Source organism: Channa argus, chromosome 8 (genome assembly GCF_033026475.1).
Source record: "Channa argus isolate prfri chromosome 8, Channa argus male v1.0, whole genome shotgun sequence".
In the NCBI taxonomy this organism is placed as follows: Eukaryota; Metazoa; Chordata; class Actinopteri; order Anabantiformes; family Channidae; genus Channa; species Channa argus.
The window spans coordinates 20726806-20748108 of NC_090204.1; the positions used below are offsets into that span (position 1 = coordinate 20726806).

Sequence of the window (21303 nt, forward strand, 5' to 3'; positions counted from 1 at the left end):
GCTGCAGATGCAGCAGTGACTCAAAGCATTTAGTCTGCCAGAGAAGAAGGCACCAGCATTGTTAAAAATATGTTACTGAGTTACACATATAATCATTGTTGGGGCTGCTCTAAAATGTTATATTTCATACACTGTAGTAAAATATGGAGTTGCAGAATATGTTCTAATTCTTAATCTACTATTTGTGTAACTGAATCCAGCTAATGGTTATAGATTTACCCACTATGTAGAGGCTTTAATATGATCTTTTTTTATCTATTTCATACAAAGGAAGCACTGTTTTGAGCAGCTCACAGCCAACTGAAGCCAGCAATGCACAATAAAGTTTCTGATTCAAACCCTAAGTATGAAATCAGCCAATAAGCCATCTGGTTTGTTGCGAGGTTGGACTGATGGATGAGTTGTGGGATCAATTTAAGATTTTCTCACATGGTTATTCCCCACAGTGGGATGTTATGTAAGATGCTAAAAGGACCTCTAGCTTTGGCTGGGAGCGCTCCAAGATTCGCATGTCTCATCCACAGTTTTGGCTGAGCCTTATTCCATATCTTTACAGTAAATGGAAACTATTGGCCACTGAAAACATCCAAAGTATTAATACTGATAGCCTATAACAGCTACCAGTGCTCTGGGGATAATCCCAGAACCATGTCTTTTGTGCTAAGAGGGACCAAAGTCAACTGAAACCTGTGAAAAAGGGGCAGGGCGGCGCATCTTTCGTGTGATTGGTGCCCTTTAAAGCTGGTGCATGGGTGTGTTTCTAAAGGCAGATATCCAGCCTGCTAGTCATTGCCAGCAAGTCCATTAGTCGTAAAATGACTGAGGTTTCCTGGTGTTTGTGCAAAAATAGTAGGTGGAACTGCAAATTCATGTGCGTATCAATTTCTGTCAAAAGACCAGCATCCACACAGTTAATTTAATATTTCAAATCTTTTGAAAACAGTGCTCTTTAGTAGAGGATATGCATGTCTTCAGCTAAACCTGTTTTTCCAACACCCATTTTGTAGCAATGGCACTTTAGGACTCAAGGACTTTATACAATACACATGAAGAGAAGGATGAGCGTGCACAAAATAACAATATGACCTCACTGGTGCTAATACGTTCAATGTTTTATTTTGTTTTATACCTAATTTTATGTATTTATGATCCCATTTATGACTGACTTACAGCGGATGGTGGGAAACATTAGTCCTTTCAGGGACAGTTAATAACCCAAGCGTCTCGCATTGGTCATTTGGAAGTTAAAAGTGTGAATGTGTCAAATGAAGGGCTTGTAGTTCCCAATTATCTTCCACAGTACACTGACAGATGACTTACATTTTGGTTTGTCCTCTTTTATTTTTGTAAACATGCAAAAGCAACCACAAAGCACAACAAATTATGCTGGGAACTCTTTTATTAAGTGAAATGAACAACAGTTTTACACAACACACATTTTATCACATCCTGAAAACAAGCGACGGCAAACTGCAGACACTGTCGAATGAGAAGTGATCAGCATCTGCCCCTTATCATCAGGAGGTTTTCTACTTGGGCCTGGAGCTATAAAATATAATTTAGTTTTAAGTATTCATTAAATTTAGGGTATTTTTTTATCATTGACTACCACAGTGCAGAGTTTTGAGCGCCCCACAAAAAATGCGCTCTCGTACGTCACTTGTTCTTCCTTATATTTAGGTGCTTGATTATGCACAATTATTGTTTTTACCTGGTGATGATACATGAGCATTGTTTATGTGGAAGGATTTACAACATTGAACAAATTGTCAAACATTTATTTCACTGTCATTTTGTAACCGTGCGCAGGGGCATGAATTTTTTAAATTTCAATTGTTCTTTGATTCGGCTTTTAGACTGGCTTCATCTACTGAGCAGGGGCGACAAAGGAAGATGAAAAAGACAGAAATGCTTGTAGTATCTATGGAGACGCATCTGTGAAGACAGAACATCAGAGATTCAGTGACATTTATTGTTAGCTATTCCCCAAAATGACGAATTCTGATGCAGAACAGCCTGTTAGTTTTATGGAGAAATCAGTTTCCAGCTACAGGCTGTTTTGTGAATAACGACAACTACCATGAGTTTCAGATGTGGAAAGCAAGTAATTGCACTAAGAACTGTATTTCAAGGAGTCACATAATGCTTTCTATCATATTTTTAGTCAAAAATTAACTGATGATGTCCATATAAACGCCGCCCCATGAACTGTACGCATGTCGAAGAAGTTGCACAAAAACAAAAACCTTTGACTGTCAAGATTCTTTTTGGACCCTGGCAAAATGTTTCCGACAGTCCTACGTGCGAATGTCGTCATTAACGGACCTCCATTTTGGGTCTGCACACCCACAGCTTACAGAGTCACACAGACATCAGGTCTCATATTACATCCGCATGTCACTGCTGTGCTGAGCTCACCAGCAGACTTTGTCAAGCTGGTCAGTCTTGGGGGAGCAGGGCCTTTACAGAGCTGAAGAAGTGCTGTATAAAGGCCCATTGTAAGAAAAATATGTTTTGTTTTTCTGTTTTTGTTTTTGCTTTTTGTTTTTGGATACGTAATTCATCCGAAAAATATTTCACTAGAGAGAATACAATATAATACAGATACAGTTCATCTGATAGCTGTATTTTTAGTTACTTATCATTTTACATACTTTCAAATGTCTTCAACTTCATACAAGAAAACAATAAACAATAAAAGGTAATTCCCCCTCTACACATCTCACACGGTTACATTTAATTGCTTGACATCAAAAGTGGTGAAATAATTCTGTATTTCACAAATGGCAAAGATTAGAGAAACGCACACACAAACACACACAAAAAATAAAACAACTGTGTCCATTACTGATCAGATGTAGCGTATTTACTTACCATCATATACTAGTTCACACTTCTCTTCCCTCTGTAAATTACTGAAGAAGAGCAATTTATTGTCATATTAGAAACACTGTTCGTAATTATTGGAATTTTATGGAGATTAATGCATAATGGTCACATTACTTACCTGTGCCAACATCGCTCCCTGAACAAATTACTACAAATAAAAAAAAAAATTGTTCTTTGTTATAGGCTAACAAAAAATGTGTCATAATATTTCCCAAAATATAAAAGATTTTCTATTGTACAATTGTAACTGTGTTTCCTGAAATCTGACAATTGTGGAATTACCTTAATAGTGTTAAATTAAATCTATGTATGCACAGAAACAGGATAATTGGATGCCACTATCATACCTGAGTACAGTCTCTGGGGGCAGAGCAGGACTCTGCTGCCCTCTGCTGTAACCGGGGCCACTACTACACGATAGGAATCCTCACACTGGACGCTGCTAACATCACAGCTGTTCTGCCCGGGAGATGCAGTGCAGGTGTAGTTGTTGCTGGTGCCCACTATCGCTGCGCTGTAGCTGTGGCTGCTGCCAGTGCTGCGCCAGTACACCCGCAGAGAGTTGATACCCATCTTGTAGAGCCTTACACCTGACGGACAGCAAGCACCTACAAGACACGATGTGGGCAAAGGTCTCTGAAGCAACACTAGTTTGACCTGATTGAACTGCAATAAAAGGACCCTGAGATTCTGAGGTGAGACATATCATTAAACTAGGTATAGTATTAAGCCGTAAACTACAGACAAGAACACTGGTACGGTTTATTCAATGAAGAGTAATAATTGGAAGTTCACTATTCAGTGGTTGAAAATGTCACTCACTGGATGAGAAACCCTGATAAGTGCAGTTGGAGTTGTGACCGCTGTGGCTGAATATCTCCATGGTGACAGTGTAATTTGTCCCACAGGTGATGCATCCCACGAGGCAGTGGGATCCCTGGGTGTGGCAGCGGGCGTGACCCCGTTGTGAGCTCAGAGAAGTGATGAATGAATGGGCCCCTTTAGCGTGAGACCATGAGATGTTGGTCATTGCCTGAGTCACCTGATCCACTGTTAGATTCACTGGACAGCAGGGCTCTGGAGAAAAAGATGATATGTAGACAAGTACACAAACCCACTACTCAAAAGTATTGGTATACATAACCTCTCCACTTTAGGTAGAACGACCATTTCAAATTCTATGCTCAAGCTCTACGATTCACCTCTCCTTTATGAAACCATGTATTTTCAATAGTAAAGGTCTATTCGAGATTATTTCGACAAACTATTGGCAAAATATTTGTGAAGAAATGTTATAGTATTTAAATAAAAGTAGTCTAAATAGAAATACTCAGATAAATAGCAAGTACTGCGAAACTGTACCTCTTTATTAATATTTATCATCTCTGAAAATATCTGTATTTGTAGTTGTCACAAATGGTCTAATCTGCTCTAATTTCATTTAATCAGTATTTATGCTACTTACACAGTACAGTACCATATCTGTATATTTTGCTCCATAATACAATAATACTTTAGGACTTTACCTGAATTAACGTAATTTAAAAAAGGTGACAAATTTAAATAATAATAATGTTTTTAGAATGTTGAACATTTTAAACCTAAAAGCATAAATGTAGTGTAAAAAACAAATAAACAGAACAGTTAATGCTCCGACTGTAAATAAAAAGTGAAACTACAAAATATTTATTATGGCTCATATGTAAAAACTGAAGGCTGTGTAGAAAAAAAAACTTATAAATGTATGTAAATACTTTTGTATTGGTTTTTCCATGAATTTGTCATTTGTCTCTACCTTTAAATTTAATAGATCAGTTTAAACCTTGAACTTCTCACCTGTTTCTAGAAACTCAGTGTAACTGGTTAAACTGTGGCCGGCGGCGTTGCTGGCTACGACGCTGACCTCGTAGGTGGAGCCACATTGGAGGTCCGTGATGGCACAGCTGTTTCCTGAGGTGGTGCAGGTGTGTTTGCCATCATCTCCCAATGTGCTCACCGTGTAAGTAGCATTCCTGTTGTTTCCTTTCCAGCTGACGTCAATGTAAGAGGAGTTTTTCAGAGTAAGCACAAGATTTGTTGGCATGCAGGGACCTGATGGGGTGAATTAAAAGTCGAGTTTAGTGTCCATAACTTTGAGGATCCTATTGAAATATGTATTGTTCTAAACATCCTAAGAACAGACAGAAAGTGTATCATTCACATGAGGAATAAAACAAAATACACAATATTTACTATCCATTCTTAATATAAGATAATAAAACAGCTTCCTCTTGCCATTTAACAGAAAGTCAAAACACAAACTTGAAAAGACACACATAGAAACACATTTTAAAACGTAGTCCAGTACAAAACCCCCACCTACTCAATAATAAACACAAATAGAAATATTATTGTACAGCTCAGATAGGCTTCTGAGCCACTATACTGATGTTTTCTTATTTTAATAAATACTGTGTATAACCTATAACCAAAATGTGACTGGATATGTGCTGGATACATGCATACAATATATGAATAGAAGTCCTCTACCTGTGGCTTTAGTGGTGGCTAAGCATCCATGGTTGCATCCACTGACTTCATTGCAGGGTGTGACCACCACACTGTAGTCACGGTCACAGCTGAGGTCAGAGAGGGCGCACACTGGTGCAGTGTCGTTACACAGGATGACCTCCGAACTGTCCGCAGCCCGAGTCTCGTACAGGTCTGCTCCCCGGGACACCGTCCACATGATCTCCAGGGTGTCTGAGCTCACCACAGGGATGGACACACTCTCTGGACAACAGGGCACTGAATGACAAATTACAACACACACATATTAACATATAATGGTCATAATCAGGAGATAGAAATCTTCAAACATCTGCTGCTACTCACAGGTGGTATAGTTGAGGATCTTTCCTTGAGGACTGCTGCCGGCCTGGTTGAGTGCGAACACAGACATTAGATATGCATAGCCACACTCGCAGTGGTAGGTACAGTTGTTGCTGGTGGTGTTGCAGCCGGTCTCCTCACTATTGTCTCCTCTTTTGATGAAGGCCGCGTAGCTGTCGGCATGAGGCACCGTGTTCCATGTCAGTGTGCAGGTTCCGTCTGTCGGCTCCACAAGAGCCAAAGACTCTGGTGGACAGGGAACTGAAAGCACAGGAGAACAGTGAGTTTAGAGCAACATAATGCTGTCTTGACTTTAAACTAGCACTGTGGTGGTGTAGTGTTTGGTTTTTTACCATGAAAGATGGGATGATGCAATGATTTTTCTATGTACTGATACTGCAGCCCATTCAGGTGCAGACCTTTTTATTGTCTTATATGTCGTAAGTGCAGTTTAAACGCACTTTACCTGTCTGTTAATATGCAACAGAATGCATCCCTGACTGTTATTAAACCGTCAGAACATAAATATCTGCAATTGTGCTCAACAAAACCAGGTAGAAATGCAGATTCATTGCAGTACTACTACTGAACTCTAAAATGTTTGAAATAAAACAGTTTTTGTGTTGTATTATTTTTGTATTTAAATGTAAAATGTGTTTATTCCACTTACATCTTTAATTTTTAATTTTTAGTCTTAAGATAAAACAGGAAACACAGAACAGAAATATTATTAGCGGACAGAACTGGATCAGAATCTAAGCAAATAACTACTGCTCACAGCTGGTGAAGACCTCAGGGCTGGATGGGTAGCTGGGCCCGGCTTCGTTGGAGGCAGTGACCTGGATAATGTGTACCTCTCCACACTTAACTGGAGACAGGGTGCAGGAGGTGGAGGTGGAGTTACAGGAGAGGTTCTGGTCACTCATCACTTGGATGGATCCATAGACCTGCTGGTCGAGGGTCCAAGTCACAGAGAGTCCGGCCACACCATTGCTCATCACCAGAGAGACTTTGACAAGAGATGGTGCTGAAGGTCCTGTTAAAAGACCAAACACAAGGACATCAAACAAATAAAAAAATAATAATAAATGATTATTTTTTTACATGTATTGTGCAAACTTAACAGTATTCATCAAATGGCTGTTACTATTGTAGATTTATAGGTTATAGACAATATGTTTCCATTTCTGTGTATAGCATTAGAATCAAATCTACACATCAAAGCATCAGTTATTTTGCATGATTAGCTAGTTTGGATACTAGGAGCCGAAGTCACTGAAGTCCTAACTTTAAGGGAAATCTTAAAAGCTTGGAATGGAGTGTTTTCTTATTTTGTTATCTACGTGTTGCACAAATTATCCTAAGTCAATGATTAAATGCTAATTTTACACTCACAGACAGGTTCATCAAAGCTCAGTGGCTACTTCCAATAATGAAAATGGGGAAAATAAATGTATGTTCATTTGCAATTAATATTAACATTAATATTAATATTAATGTTAATTAATATTAACTGCAGGGGCACTACTATGTTTCAGGTGCCAACTTACGTGTTGTCTGGTTGATGTTTAAACTGCACTCTCCCTTTCGGCCTTCGATGTCCCAGGCAAAACCCTTGATGACATAGAGCGAGCCAGCATCCAGACCTGAGAGGGTCAGATTTGTGCTGGAGGTGTTGTACTCCGTGCTGGTGTTTGAGAGAAAATTGGATATGGACAGACTGTACTGGACAGCATGAGGAATGGGGACCCAAGACACAATAATTGTGTCATTGCTGGGAGAGGAGGTGGAGACCAGGAGAGGAGGCAAAACTGTGGAAGACAAGATTAACATGTGTTCTGTGTTTAGAAGGACAAAGAGTGTACTGGCTCTAAAAATACAGCCCACAGTTGTTGCATAAACATATCTGAGTTTATGCTGGACAGCTGCAGATAAATGGTGGAGCAACCACTGGGGTTTTAGTGTCTTGTCCAAAGACACATCGACTTGTGAACAGGAACCAAACCGTAAAGAGTGAGGTACATGGATGTAGATGCTCTACCAACTTATGTGGTTGTCCTGAAAATGTCTTTTTACCCTTAAACTTATATTTATTTGCATATGTGGCCACTAGCCACTAAGTTTTAGGGGCCTTTAGTGCTTTAAGTCCTACTGTGTGAAAACCTTTTCTGACTTTAGGGGTATCTAAAAGATACCCTGCATAAGCATCAGTTACCAGTTTACCTTTAGCGTCAACACGTTTGTTTGGACAGAGAGAAGTAGGTGCGTGTGAAATTTTCAGGGGATTTTCTTTAAGACAGAGCAGACTTCTGCTGATCTAATCGAGACAGGTAACTTGTTTCACCACTGAGGGAAATCTATAGTCCTGAATTAAGCCAAAATTATCCATAATGATCAACAAGGTTAAACAGTAAACGTGAGTATCCCTTATGTTAAATATTTAGGATGACTTCTACCTTATGTTTAAAAGAGAAGGGTCAGGTATTGTTACTACAGGTACAGGTGAGGCCCTTAGGGGGGGCTGATGGATTTCTTAGGTAAGACAAACTTGCATTACACTGAAACTGGATAATTATGACTGAAACTAAGTGAAGATAATGCGTATGCATGTTCACTCACAGCAGTGGATATCTTGGGACAATACAGTAGATCAAGTTTCTTCTGTGGGGCATAGGGAGTGGTAAGAAAAGCTCAGTGTTGCTTAGTGAGTGTGTGACTCACATACGCCGGTGGAAAAATGTGAAATTCTTACACTTTGCTCACAATTAGGTATTGTGATAAAAAAAAAAAACTATTACCTGTCTTCGCAGTCACAGGGAGAGACGGCTGGCTGCGGCCTCCACTGTTCACAGCCATGATGCTGAGCTTATACTCAGTGTACGGTGTAAGGGACGTGATCTCAGCCGGGGAAGAGGACACTGTGTCTTCTCTGAAGAAGCCAGCAGCATTCTGGACTCGTATTATGTAGTTAGTCGCACCAGGCTCCATAATGAACTCTGCCATCAAGGTCCTGCTATCCTTTGGCTTCACTGTCTGAATGGGATCCATCAGGTCTGGGGCTAAAATATCGAATCAATCATGTAATATTAGAGATGGCATTTAGGACACACAGTAAAATGTAACTTCAATTTACAAGATTCTGTGAGAACAAGGGATAGACATTTTCAGAAGTAAAAAAAAAAATCAGTAAAAAAAAAAAAAACATTTCAAGATATTTTATCACAGTTGAGGGTTAATGTTCAAATTTGGTGACTATTTAGTGGTACTCTGCTCAGGTGGACAGAAATGCACCTCACCTGTTGATGATTCAGTGGTTGCTGTGATCAGTAACTCAGAATCATTCAGAGCTTCAATTGTGAAGACATATATGGTGTTTGGGGACAGAGAGTTGACAGATCCCATCACTACATTTGAGCCAAACTGGGCAAAAGCAACATGGTTGGTCGGTGAGCTTTTGGGGGTGACAGTAATCTTGTATGAGCTGGCTCCTGAGTACCTGGTCCATTTGAGAATCACAGCCTTGGATGTTGCTGAGAACACTGACACTTGAAAAACTTCGAAAAGAGATTAAAAAAGAGACAAACATTATAGCATCTACATATCAGAGTTTTACACAAACCTTTCATATCTCATATTTTACTGCTAGAAAACAGCAGAATTTATGATAAAGAAAAACATGTACCTGATTGAGCTGCAGCCTGCAAATATAAAAACAGTTTTGTGAAATTATATGAAATCCAGTTTTATGAAATGAGTTTCAAAGTTACTATTGCAATATCAGCATATCATGTCTGACTGTCTATTTTCATAATTGTACATTTGTACCTTACCTGTGAGCATATGCCCAGGAAGACAAAAATCATGAACCACTTGACAGCTCCCATTCTTCCAGTCCGTCTCTGTAAACACTCGTCTCACTGTTTCTCACACCTTGTAGCTTGTGTTTGATTTAGAAAGCTCGATTAACTCCTGACTATTTTACCGTTTCCTAAATATATGTCATGTCCATGATAGATAAAATACCTGCATCTGCCCCCTCCCATTGGGGGCAAATATCCAATCATAGGTAAGAGACAGGCTCCTTAGGCCAAGTACACAGGATACCATGAAACAGAGACCACTTTCTAGTTACAGGCATGATATTCTATATTTAAGGAAGCAGTCAAGGCACCTAAAATGATTGTATGTATATGGACCTGAAAAATAAATGGGACTTGTTTTAGCTAGAGGCCTCAGATCACTACTGGACAATTTGTGCCACATCCCCCTCACCATGACCAAGTCCAGGGGCTCCAGATAAATCCCAATAACAGAGCCAGCCTTCCTGAGAAGCTTGTTGGTGTCCCCGCCTCTTATATTGCTGTTTTAGCAAGCCATAGCATACAACGCTTGAAGAGTCATCTCGCTGCACAGATTAGAAGCAAGAACATTCAACACAGTTAATGGATCTGACTCTCTGTTTCTATCTGTCATTTGAGTCAGTGGATTTTGAGTAGAAGTATAAATTAAAAATACTCTTGTTAAGTAGAAGTACTGTATCTCACAAATGAACGATGTATAGTAAATGTGGGCCCAGTTAGATAGCTAGATATCGTTTTATCTTGTGAATCCTAGTAGAAGTAGAATTGAATTGTGGGTTAAAAAAAACTACAACAACGACCCGTCTCACAGTTGGTGACGTGTATGACGTCATAGACTTGGGACACAGGCAGGAAGAGGCACAAAGGCAAAAAAAGAAACAAGATGGCAACTATTTCGGATCACGGGCTGAAAGGAATAGTGTGGAAAAGTAAGTTAATGCCAACGTCAGTGTGGTTCTACTATCGTTACATGCAAAACAGCTTTGTTCTCATAATGTTACGTGCTTTCAACCAGTTTATTGGTGCTTTTGTTAGCTGTATTTTTAGTTGCGATTTTGCATCGTGAAATGTCTTTAACGCTAATTCTTGCTAAGTTATTGCACCGGGGGTTTAAAATTTTAGATTCAAGGAGACTCGACAGGGTAAAGAACAGCCGGCATCATTACGTTAACATTACTTTACTGCCACCGACTTCTGTAGTCCACACTACCCTGAGTGACGCCCTCCCCTCAGCCAAGCCTTACTTCCAGGCTGAGTTTAACACAACACTGTCGGGAACAAGCTAAGCTAACGTCATCTGAAAGGTCAGCTTGTGTGGAACCGTCATGTCTCCTCTCTGGACAGAACGTGTGTGGCGCTGCTCTGTATACTTGGGCTGAAACCAAGCTGCATAACCAACCTGCCCAAAAGCTGGCAGTTCCCCCAGGAACACCAAAGCCTAAGCTTCAGTCCGTGTCATTCATCTCTGGCAGCGAGACACTCGGTCGACATCCATTACAATGATCAGAAGTAAGCTCTAAAATCAGCTGCAGCCAAAAAACATATATGTTTACCCCGGGACCCCCTCCCTTAAGCGGTTAAGCTGGCCATCGGTAAGGTTATAGTTAAGATGCCAGAGAGCTTGGATTCAAGTTAAAGTAGCTATAGGAAAACGTAGTAATTCTGTAATATAACACATAGTGACTTTAGTGAAGTAGAGATGTTTTTAACGGGGAGCCTGGTGACTCAGTGGTAGAGCGTTGGGTTGGGATGCAGAAGGCTGTGGGTTCGAATCCGATGTTGAATCAGGTGTGGCCCCACCCACCCTGGTGCCAATCCCAAGCCTGGATAAAATGGGAGGGTTGCAGAAAGAAGGGCATCCAGCGTAATTATGTCAGACTACATAACTATATCTGACGTAAAGCTATTACAGAATTACTTGACAGTTGAGGATAATATGTTTTCCTATAGCACTTTTATGCCATTTCAACATGCGGAGCAGGCACCGCTGTGCGACTACTGAAGGGATCATCATGGAAGTCTAGGTGTTTATGAAATACAAGGTAATGGGACAATAAAGTTTTTAAAAAAGGCTCAGATTTGATTCTGCGGGAGTCTTTATTTTATTTTTTTTACACTAAAAACAGCCTCAAAACGTGTATTTGACCTTTTATGTGGGTAACAATAGACGTTCATGCAAAGTAGAACGAGACGGCATCAGTATGCTGTGGAGTAGTGTACTAAACAAGTCTACTAGAGTGAAGCCACAGTTCTACAAAGTCTGGCCATTAGTCACTTTTCATTCCTTGTTTTCATGAGGTATGTTCTGGGTCTCTTACAGGAATAAAGGAAACAATTATTGCAGACTGCATAAAATCTCAAGTATGGAAGGTAGGACAACCCATACATATCTCAGTCTTTACCAGTTATCTTTTACTTCTCTTTCTTTCTTTTCTTCCTTCCGTTCCTCTTTGTTTCCCTCTTTCCTTAACCTAGCAATCTGTTACATTATATTAAATAAACTGACTGCCACAATTTCTCCATTTTAAAGATATTAATTCTGGACCCGTTTACCACCAAGCTCCTCTCATCATGCTGCAAAATGTCCGATCTGATGTCGGAGAAAATTACAAGTAAGCTATATTTCCATAAAAACTTCACACCGTGTCGGTAAAAGACCATATAAACATTATTCTGTCTGTATGGAGTTCTCTACTAATGCAAATATCTTGTTCCTTTAGTTGTGGAGGACCTGTACAAAAGCAGAGAGCCTGTTCCTGAAATGAAGGCCATCTACTTCATGTCACCAACTTCTAAGGTTTGCATTTATGACCCTGATCAATTGATCAAATTGCATTTGGGTCTTATTTTATTATCATTCTTATCATGTCTTCCCACTTTCATTCTGTAGTTTGTCTGCACAACTTGGTTGTGGTTTCTTAAATTGTATTTCATTTTACAGTGTGTGGATGCCTTTATAGCAGACTTCAAGCCAAAACCCAAATATAAAGCGGCATATGTTTATTTCACTGACTGTAAGTAAATTATCAATCATTACAACGATTGAAAAGTTAAACGATAACAAAATTTAAAATAAACATTTTATTTACGATTATGAAAATGTTTATTGGTTTGTCTGATCCCACAGACTGCCCAGATGACCTGTTCAACAATATGAAGCTGTACTGTGCAAAGTACATACGAGTCTGTAAGGAAATCAACATATCCTTCATGCCGCAAGAGGCGCAAGTGAGTGGTGGCAAAGTGTGCTCTTTTAGGGGCTTTTGTAATTCTCCAGTTCCTCTTTGTGTGGTTACTTGCTACACTGAGGGGAACGTGTTTTAGGACATTTGGAGTTTTAAACTCTGATGTAAAGATTTTCAAAACTTATCGTATTTGTTAAAAAAAAAAAAAAAGCCCCTAGGATTCTCAATTTCTTCATTTTAGTACTTGGTCATGAAACCAGAAAAGATCCACAAACAGCTGTATTATATGGTTATATGCAAATAGTTTACTTGAACAATGTTATTTTTGTGTGTGTTAATTGCCTTACAGGTGTTCACATGTGATAATCCAGAGGCTTTTCAAAGCATCTACAGTCCAAAGAGTCAGGACAAAAGGAAGACACTTGACAAACTCGCCGATCAGCTTGTCAGTCTGTGTGCCACACTGGACGAGTATCCAGGGGTCAGATACAAGAAGTAAGACAGAAAAGATTCACTTTCCCAGCTCGTGATACACGAGACCTTTTTTTATGAAAGGTCTCGTTCTGCCTCCAAGCAGAACGAGACACATAGAATGTGTTGCCATGGCAGAAAGGGTCAAAATGTGCAAAAATGTGCAAACAACCGTTAGTAAGAAGTGTACTTTGACCACCTAAAACTGTATGTACTTATAGATATTCATGGCCCAACTCAAAGGCACATTATTATTATTATATATTATTATTATTATATTATATTATTATTATTATTATTATTATTATTATTATATTTCATCTAAATGTGGGGTAAAAACACACATTTTATGACTGTCTTTTCTTAATATCATTTATAGTACACTTAGTTGTTTACATGAAAAGTGCTGTGTATGACAAAACAAGATGGAGAGGAAGTCAGATCTAGTGTGGTGAAAGGTGGATGTTTGTTTGATTGGTTTACCATAGCAAGTTACAGAGGTGGTCACACACAATCTACCCCAATCTAAGATCTTGATAGAATACACTGGCCTTTTGAAACAAATCGATTTGGCTAAATGACCACTGATTTATTGAGCAGTGCTCTCCCTTCTAACGAATAGGAGAAGTCCAAACCCTGTAAAGCACACTTTGCTTTTACCTCTGAAATGACATGTACTTCGTTGTCAATATTTGACAGGCTGCAATGGATTGAGTTTGGGTCTCATGCTACAGCTAGCTTGATCCCCAAAATGTGCAAATCGTAGCTTTGATGTAAGTAAGCTTTGTAAAAGTAAAAAGTAAAACCTGTAAGATGACACCATGGAGAAACAATAGATTTTTTCCCCAGTACTTGTCGCAAATTTGAATACAAAACTGTTTTGCTGAGTATTTTGACTGTATGCTGTTTAACATGTTTTAATTTCATAAAACAAGAGTTTCCTTTAAATAACTTCCCTGAAACACCACAAAAGTCAGTTTGAAGTTGGATATGCTGAAGCTGCTGGATTAAATAATATTGGTGTCAGGAGAACCTCTTGATGGTGACTCACGAAAGACAATTTATATTGTAACTAGAGACAGCAACATGGAGAATGCCAAGACCCTTGCCGAGCTGGTGGACAACAAACTGGCCAGACACTATGAGCTCGATGACAGCGACAAGAAAAAGGTGAGCCACACCGAAAGCAGTGTGTTTACAGAATAAATAAGGTCTCATCTTAGGTAGCCAATTGGAGCTTGGAAATGCAGTATTATTTTTCCACTGGGGCCTTAACACTTGGTATCATGTAAAGGAAAAACACAGTGTCTACTTTGCCTTCAGCAGATTATGTTGTTCTTCACCAGAAATTTGAAAAAGGAAGAATTTACACTAGTTAGTCAGTAGCAGCTAAACAGCATCATAGAAACTAAAGTAAAAGTAAAATCTTTATTGATATTAACCACAGTTTGTTCTATATTTTTTAATTTGTGTATTTTTCTCTTATGCTTAGGAAAAGACTCAGGCTCAGCTGCTTATAATGGAAAGAGGTTTTGACCCCGTCAGCCCCATCCTGCATGAGCTGACCTACCAGGCCATGGCCTACGACCTGGTTGATATTCAGAATGGCACATACAAGTAATAGAGGATTTTATTGTATCTCAAGTCACATGGTTATATAATGTATAGAGTACATTTTGTCTGATACCAGCTGACTGGTTATTTTTGTGGCCAGGTACAAGTCTAAAGATGGCTCAGAGAAGCAGGCCGTGCTGAACGAGGACGACATGCTTTGGGTGAAGCTCAGGCACAAGCACATTGCTGAGGTCTCGGAGTAAGTTTGAACAATCTGAGGGATGGAGGTGTCCCCTTTCTTTGTTCCTCACTCTTACCCTAAATGCTTCTTCTTTTTTTTTTTTTTACTAAAGTCAAATCCCTAAGATGGTAAAGGAAATATCTGCTAGCAAGAAACAACCTGATGGGAAGGTACAGTGCTGTGGCTTCTTTTGATGTGCTTCCCTAATTTCTTGAAATTTCATGTGTATTACAAATTCAAAGCAAACATGAATTTTCTTCTCTGTTTCTCTAGATCACAATCAGCAATTTGAACCAAATGATGAAAAAGATGCCTGCCTTCCGTAAACAGCTGAATGAAGTACTAATATTATTGAATAGCTGTGCTCTTTCTATCGTCTGGATACTGTTGACCTTAAAATGATCAGTTCAGCAGAATTTCTTCCAGCCCTAAATGGCATTTTTTAGAAACCCAAAGTATCACCAATACTATTTGCTTCTTACCAGTGTAATTATTGAGTCCTTTTGTGGTCATTATGTTTTGCTGAAGTGTAGGGTTCCGAAGCCTATTATCATCTTTGCTTTACGTCAGTGTGCTTAAGCAGCAAAGTCAGTCATAGTAACATTGCAGCTGTGAGACAGATATCTGTCTTTCATTAAAGGAAATCATTTTAAAATGGTAATAACAATTCTGTTTTTAAAAAAAATAAAAAATTTTATATTGTTTTTAACTTTTCTCTCTATTCGAATTCTAGAAAACTATTCATCTGCAGTTGGCTGAGGACTGCATGCATCATTTCTCTAACAATGTGGAGAAACTGTGCAAAGCTGAACAGGTCGGTCTGTGTTCAGACATTTTTACTGTCCTTGGTTTAGTGAGCATGGACATTATTAAAGAGGTAGAATGAAGTGTCTGTGATCCGTGATCTGACTTCTTGTAATCTCCACCATACTTTTCTCTAGAGACATATGGTGAAGCCTAGTAGATGTGTGTTAGCTTCTGAATGTAAAGCCTCTGGAGATTTTTGAAGAAATGTTCAACAACACACTAAATTACAATAAAACAACAATATAATAGACAGAATCCAAAAGAAGGGACTGAGGCTGATCTGTAACACAATAAGTTCTTATTGTTGTCTCATATTCCTTTTACCTGGAAAACATTTCCTCTTTGCTCTTTTCACTGCCCGTAAACATACTTGTATTTTATGTGTGGGAGCATAAAATTGAGTTTAAATTGGTTAGGAACTTTTGATTTTTTTTTTTTTCATAAAGAATACAAAACAGCCTAGAACCACACCCCAAATGTAAAGTATCTACTGATTTGTTCTGTATTTAAAACCAGATTTGAAATCACCACTTGCATCTTGTAGTTGGCAGAATAAAAATTGCAACCTGTAACAATATTGGCAGCGTAACGGAAAAGTCAAAAATATTTTGTTTCCATGTAGGACCTTGCAGTGGGTTCAGATGTGGATGGGGTGAAGGTGAAAGACCCCATGAGGACTCTGCTGCCTGTGCTGCTCCACCCATACAGTATTCATGACAAGATCAGAGCAGTGTTGCTCTACATCTTCAGCATCAACGGTATGTTCGTCTTCTCCTGCTCCAGACGGTTGGAGGTTTACTCACCGTCCAGTTCTGCTGCAGACCGTAACAAACAATGAGAGACGTTAAAAGAAGAGTCAGTTAGAATTACAATTAAGCTATAATTTAAGCTGTTAAGATGTCTTTCACTGGAAAAATTCAAATTACTCTGGCGATGTCAGGGATGTTGGTATAAGTTTACAGTTAAAGTGCAATAAGAGCTTAATTTCGAAGACAGTTTAAAAACTCTGAAGTTTCTGTGTTGACAGAACCAATTATTTGTCTAAGAGGATGCAGCCCAAGTAAACTGTCGTAAATTCTCACACCTATTTTTTTCTTTGTTGTGTGTAAACAGGAACAACAGATGAAAACTTAAGCAAACTCATCCAGCATGTGAAGATCGAAGATGATCGAGAGTTTATCCTGAACTGGAAAGAACTGGGTGTCCCCATCATCACATCAGTATGTGAAGTGGAACATAAACTGATTTGGTGCTTTAGTCCTTTTCCCATACTTTGTTTTTTTTTTTTTTTTTCTTTCTAGCCAAGCTTCTTCTCTCGCAAAACAACAAGACGGGATCGCTCCCAGGAGGAGAAGTACAACCTTTCCAGATGGACCCCTGTCATAAAAGATGTGATGGAGGTCAGTGAGAGGAGATTCTAAAATTCTATTCTATATTCTATTCTATTTAGAGGTAATCTAAGTTATTACAATGCTTCTTTGTCATTAAATCACTTTTTTTTTTCTACATTCAATTCTGTTTCTAATGCACTCAGGGCCCCAGGTGTTTTTGTGCAATATAATAACACGCTCAATTACAATAAAAATACACTATAATAAACAGAATCCAAAAAAAGGGACTGAGGCTGATCTGTAACACAATAAGTTCTTATTGTTGTCTCATATTCCTTTTACCTCAAAAACATTTCCTCTTTGCTCTTTTCACCGCCCATACTCTGGTTTCCTCTTACAGCAGGAAACATACTTGTATTTTATGTGTGGGAGCATAAAATTGGGTTTAAATTGGTTAATGCTTTTTTAAGAATTTCATGAAGCATACAAAACAGCCTAGAACCACAACCCAAATGTAAATTATCTAATGACTTGTTCTGTATTTGAAACCAGATTTGAAATCACCACTTGCATATTGTAGTTGGCAGAATAAAAATAGGATTTAATTATTTGCTTTCTCCATAGTTTAAAGGTTACACCTACAAGTACATATTTGATGATAGGTTCACCAGAATAATTTCACGGCTTATTTTATCAGTTCATTGCTAACAATTCAGTCTGCATTTTTAAGAGTAGGAAGATACTTTTTTCAGATTTCAAGTAATTCAGCAACTGATTATTTTTAGTGCTCACTTTCTCATAACATTAACAAAGAACAAACCAAAGCAGGTGCACAGTTTAATAGATAATTGGTCCATATCAGAGTTAAATTGCCCAAATAAAGAGATGCATTTAAACAAAATCTGTTATTTTCAGGATGCTATACAGAACAAACTGGACACCAAAGAATGGCCACACCAGTCTGAGTGTCCTGCTGCCTGGAATGGCTCCGGAGCTGTCAGGTGGGTTTTCGGGAAGATCACACTAGAATTAGGTTCATAAATTCTGGAAATAAATCTGCTAGGTTTCTCAAAAAGCCAACACTTTTGCTGGATTTTGAAGTGTAATGTATGAGTTGTTAAATATTAGACCACTGCCCTTTGTTGCCAGGATGTGAATTTTTCTCTGTACATTTCTGCCATCCACTTTTGCTCCACAGCGCTCGTCAGAAACACAAAGCCAGCTCTCAGGATGAACGGCGGACCGGCTCTCGCCTTATCATCTTTGTCATAGGAGGGATCAGCCACTCTGAGATGCGCTGTGCCTACGAGGTCACCCAGGCAGTCAAATCCTGCGAGGTCATCATAGGTGAGCATCAATATGAGATTACACAGATGATTCACTTCACTTTAGGTTTCCTTAGGGGTTTCTATATAAAATCTAGTGGGTGAGATGTTTTGGCCATTTAAGTATTTCAAATGTATTTATTGCAAATTAAATTTGCCTCACTGAATTGTAAATACATATCTGTCAGTTTTATATCTGTCAGTTTTACGCCACCTACTGGAGCCAGTCAGAATTGTAAAAAAAAAAAAAAAAAAAAAAAAAGAGTATTATACACACATTCAGAATCTAATAGTTGGTTATACTTTGATTCCAGGGTCTTCCCACATTTTGACCCCCACCAGTCTTCTGGATGACATCAAGGCCCTGAGCAAAGGTCCCATGGAGACTTTTACAATAGAGGAAAGAAGCAATGCCTAGGAAGTTAACAGCCACCCCCAAACTCCCTCTGCCCCCCCTACATCTCATATCACCCAGCACATTGCACTCAACTGAATTTCCTTCATGGAAAACAGAAAGGAATTTCCAATATACTCCTCTTTATAGTTTAATATTCCTGGTGGAGATTTATTGTAGGTGTGAGGGACAAAGCGTCTTTTAAGCAACCTTTGCCTTAAGTATATGGGTTACTCATGGCATTCGACCTTGATTACATTTAATGATCCTCATCCTACTTAAGCATTTTAAATACAAATCATGTCTTCTGCCTGTTTATGCTTGCGTTTGCCTTAAAAAATACCTGCAGTGTTACAGAGACAGAGTGATGGTGATGAGTGATGAAAGTATAGCATAGCTGTTGTATATAATGTATGAAAGCACTAAGTCCCTGCTATGCCTTCGTGTTTGGTTACTGCAGTTCATAAACGTCTAATGTACTTTTGAAGAGTTTTTTTTTTTTTTAACAAATATATTTCTTCCTTTTTTTTCCTTAATCGAACAACGGACAAATAAATGGATGAAGTGGTTCAAATCCTGTCTGACTTACAATTACAGATAAAGTTCCTCTTTATTATCACTGTTGCTTTGTTTGTAGACTCTTGTCTCCAGTCGTTGAACACACTTTGACTGCACGAACTCATGTGGCATGTTTTTGGGGAAAATAAATGTACGTTAGCATAGGGCAAATACATTAGTTGGTCCATAAAGTAGACAATAGGCAGGAATAAAAGCTGAGTCAGCGATACTATGAGTTTTCTGTAACATTAGAGATCTGGCCTACTTTTCCTACAGCTATTCTCTTTTGGTTACATAGCTAAAAGTACAAAGCTAAAAGTTTTAGACTGCACACAATGCAGAAAGGTGTACATATTTTCTGTGTGGTTTCAAGAAACTGCTAGAAGGGTTTTTAATTTTTAAATGGAGATGAGGCTTTTGACTGTAGGTAATTAACATAGAGTAAACAATACAGTATATTGAAACTGACTGCATCATCCAGCAGAACTGAAACCATAATTCGATCATAAATAATTATCTATTTATAATGTCAAAACCGATGTAAAGCTGAGTAAACTAAGTAAAAACAATCATACAGGTTGTTGGGGTCTTTACAGTTAAACTAACTGGGGTTTTGTGGCAGCTTATTCAGCAAAACAAAAAATGTTAGGCCAGAGAAGATAGTAAAGATAATCATCTGACTTCCTGTGATTATTTACAAATTTGCAAAGGTGGTTTAAACTAGAGAACAACCCTTTAAATAGGATCATTTTTGTTCACTTGTAAGGATAATGATATGTTATTTGACTCCATGTGCTGTACAGATATTGAATTACATGAAAGTACAGTTTAAAATGATTAATCGCGTAAGTTGTGTTTCGACATTATGTTCATTTATTCATTTTAAACAAATGCTGTAGTTTACCCTGAAATAACAAAAGGCACAGAGATGACAGTAATATTGATAACTGCCTGTTTTTTACACTGATACACTACACACTACTGACTATCTAAACCTGAGCATTTAATTCGTGAAAAGGTTGGAGGGAGCTTCCTTTCTGGGTTTTATTTACGACACTTGAATGATAAATATCTTAGGGAGGAATGCCCAACACCTTCTAATAATGCTCTGATGAAAACTGTCTCATTCACCACCTTATTTCGACAACATAGGCTGAAACCAAGCGCAGCAGTGTCAGTTACAGGAATAAGCCTCAGGTGACATATGGGTGCACCGACAAGCTCACAGGTTGGTCCTGCTCCATTGATTCTAAATAGAGGAACACTTAACTTTAACAAGGACACCCTGCTCCCTGACGATTACCTACTTTTATTTTTAGGGCCATTTATATTTCATTATTCCACACTGCCTACGGTCTGTGCTTCATTGTTTTGACCCACAAAAAGGCAAAAATTGCCTTGAGGTTGTGTAAAACCCAGCAGAACCCCAAGTGCCCTGAAAAGCCTATAGTTTTGTGCATTTCTTATTTATGTCTATACATTTAGATTCATTTCAAATTAATCCAAAATTTGCAGTCACCGTTAACTGCTGTGCAAAACTGCCTTGGAAAACAAAGTTTCAAAGCAAATCTTATGACAGGTGCTCTGAGAACAGATTTGTGTATGTGTTTTAAAATGCACCTTTTAGGGTGAACTGTCCAAAATGAAAGCTTGAAGTAACCACATTAAACAATTCACAACATTTTAATGTTCCTGAAGCTGATTCACTTCTTGGGGCTGTTTCTCAAACTAACCCAGTGACGCTTCATTAACCACCAATCTAACTTGCACATTTATCTATTTGAGCTGGGCATTTAAAAGTGCCCGACTTGTGTAAT

The 21303-nt window shown here is 38.6% G+C and overlaps 2 protein-coding genes across 2 annotated transcripts; one reads left to right on the forward strand and one right to left on the reverse strand.

Annotated features, from left to right (window-relative positions):
• Positions 1-1391: 1391 nt before the first annotated feature.
• Positions 1392-10241, reverse strand: LOC137131993 (fibronectin type III domain-containing protein 7-like). Its single transcript, XM_067513956.1, has 14 exons — positions 9591-10241; positions 9443-9458; positions 9057-9314; positions 8559-8819; positions 7311-7571; positions 6539-6796; positions 5764-6021; positions 5419-5676; positions 4726-4980; positions 3712-3966; positions 3237-3497; positions 3008-3037; positions 2875-2915; positions 1392-1935 (listed from the first exon to the last, which is right to left on the reverse strand). Exons 1-13 carry the CDS (start codon positions 9642-9644, stop codon positions 2884-2886), a joined length of 2457 nt encoding a protein of 818 aa, XP_067370057.1. The 5' UTR covers positions 9645-10241; the 3' UTR covers positions 1392-1935; positions 2875-2883.
• A 221-nt stretch (positions 10242-10462) lies between these two features.
• stxbp3 (syntaxin binding protein 3) lies at positions 10463-19502 on the forward strand. The gene is made up of 19 exons (XM_067513957.1): positions 10463-10549; positions 11941-11990; positions 12151-12232; positions 12341-12417; positions 12562-12634; positions 12748-12848; positions 13155-13300; positions 14353-14446; positions 14769-14893; positions 14991-15089; positions 15184-15241; positions 15345-15410; positions 15805-15885; positions 16501-16636; positions 16992-17098; positions 17180-17278; positions 18125-18210; positions 18408-18556; positions 18849-19502. The coding sequence occupies exons 1-19, from the start codon at positions 10504-10506 to the stop codon at positions 18950-18952; spliced, it is 1779 nt and encodes a 592-aa protein (XP_067370058.1). The 5' UTR covers positions 10463-10503; the 3' UTR covers positions 18953-19502.
• Positions 19503-21303: the final 1801 nt, after the last annotated feature.

Bases quoted from the DNA above. Each gene is read 5' to 3' on its own strand.
- LOC137131993 (XM_067513956.1), bottom strand. From the start codon at position 9,644: ATGGGAGCTGTCAAGTGGTTCATGATTTTTGTCTTCCTGGGCATATGC. The intron at 6,797-7,310 runs GTAAGTTGGCAC...GTCTTTTAACAG, and splicing joins AAACATCAACCAGACAACAC to GACCTTCAGCACCATCTCTT. The intron at 2,916-3,007 runs GTAAGTAATGTG...GCTCTTCTTCAG, and splicing joins AGGGAGCGATGTTGGCACAG to TAATTTACAGAGGGAAGAGA.
- stxbp3 (XM_067513957.1), top strand. From the start codon at position 10,504: ATGGCAACTATTTCGGATCACGGGCTGAAAGGAATAGTGTGGAAAA. The intron at 13,301-14,352 runs GTAAGACAGAAA...TATTGTAACTAG, and splicing joins CCAGGGGTCAGATACAAGAA to AGACAGCAACATGGAGAATG. The intron at 15,886-16,500 runs GTCGGTCTGTGT...GTTTCCATGTAG, and splicing joins AACTGTGCAAAGCTGAACAG to GACCTTGCAGTGGGTTCAGA.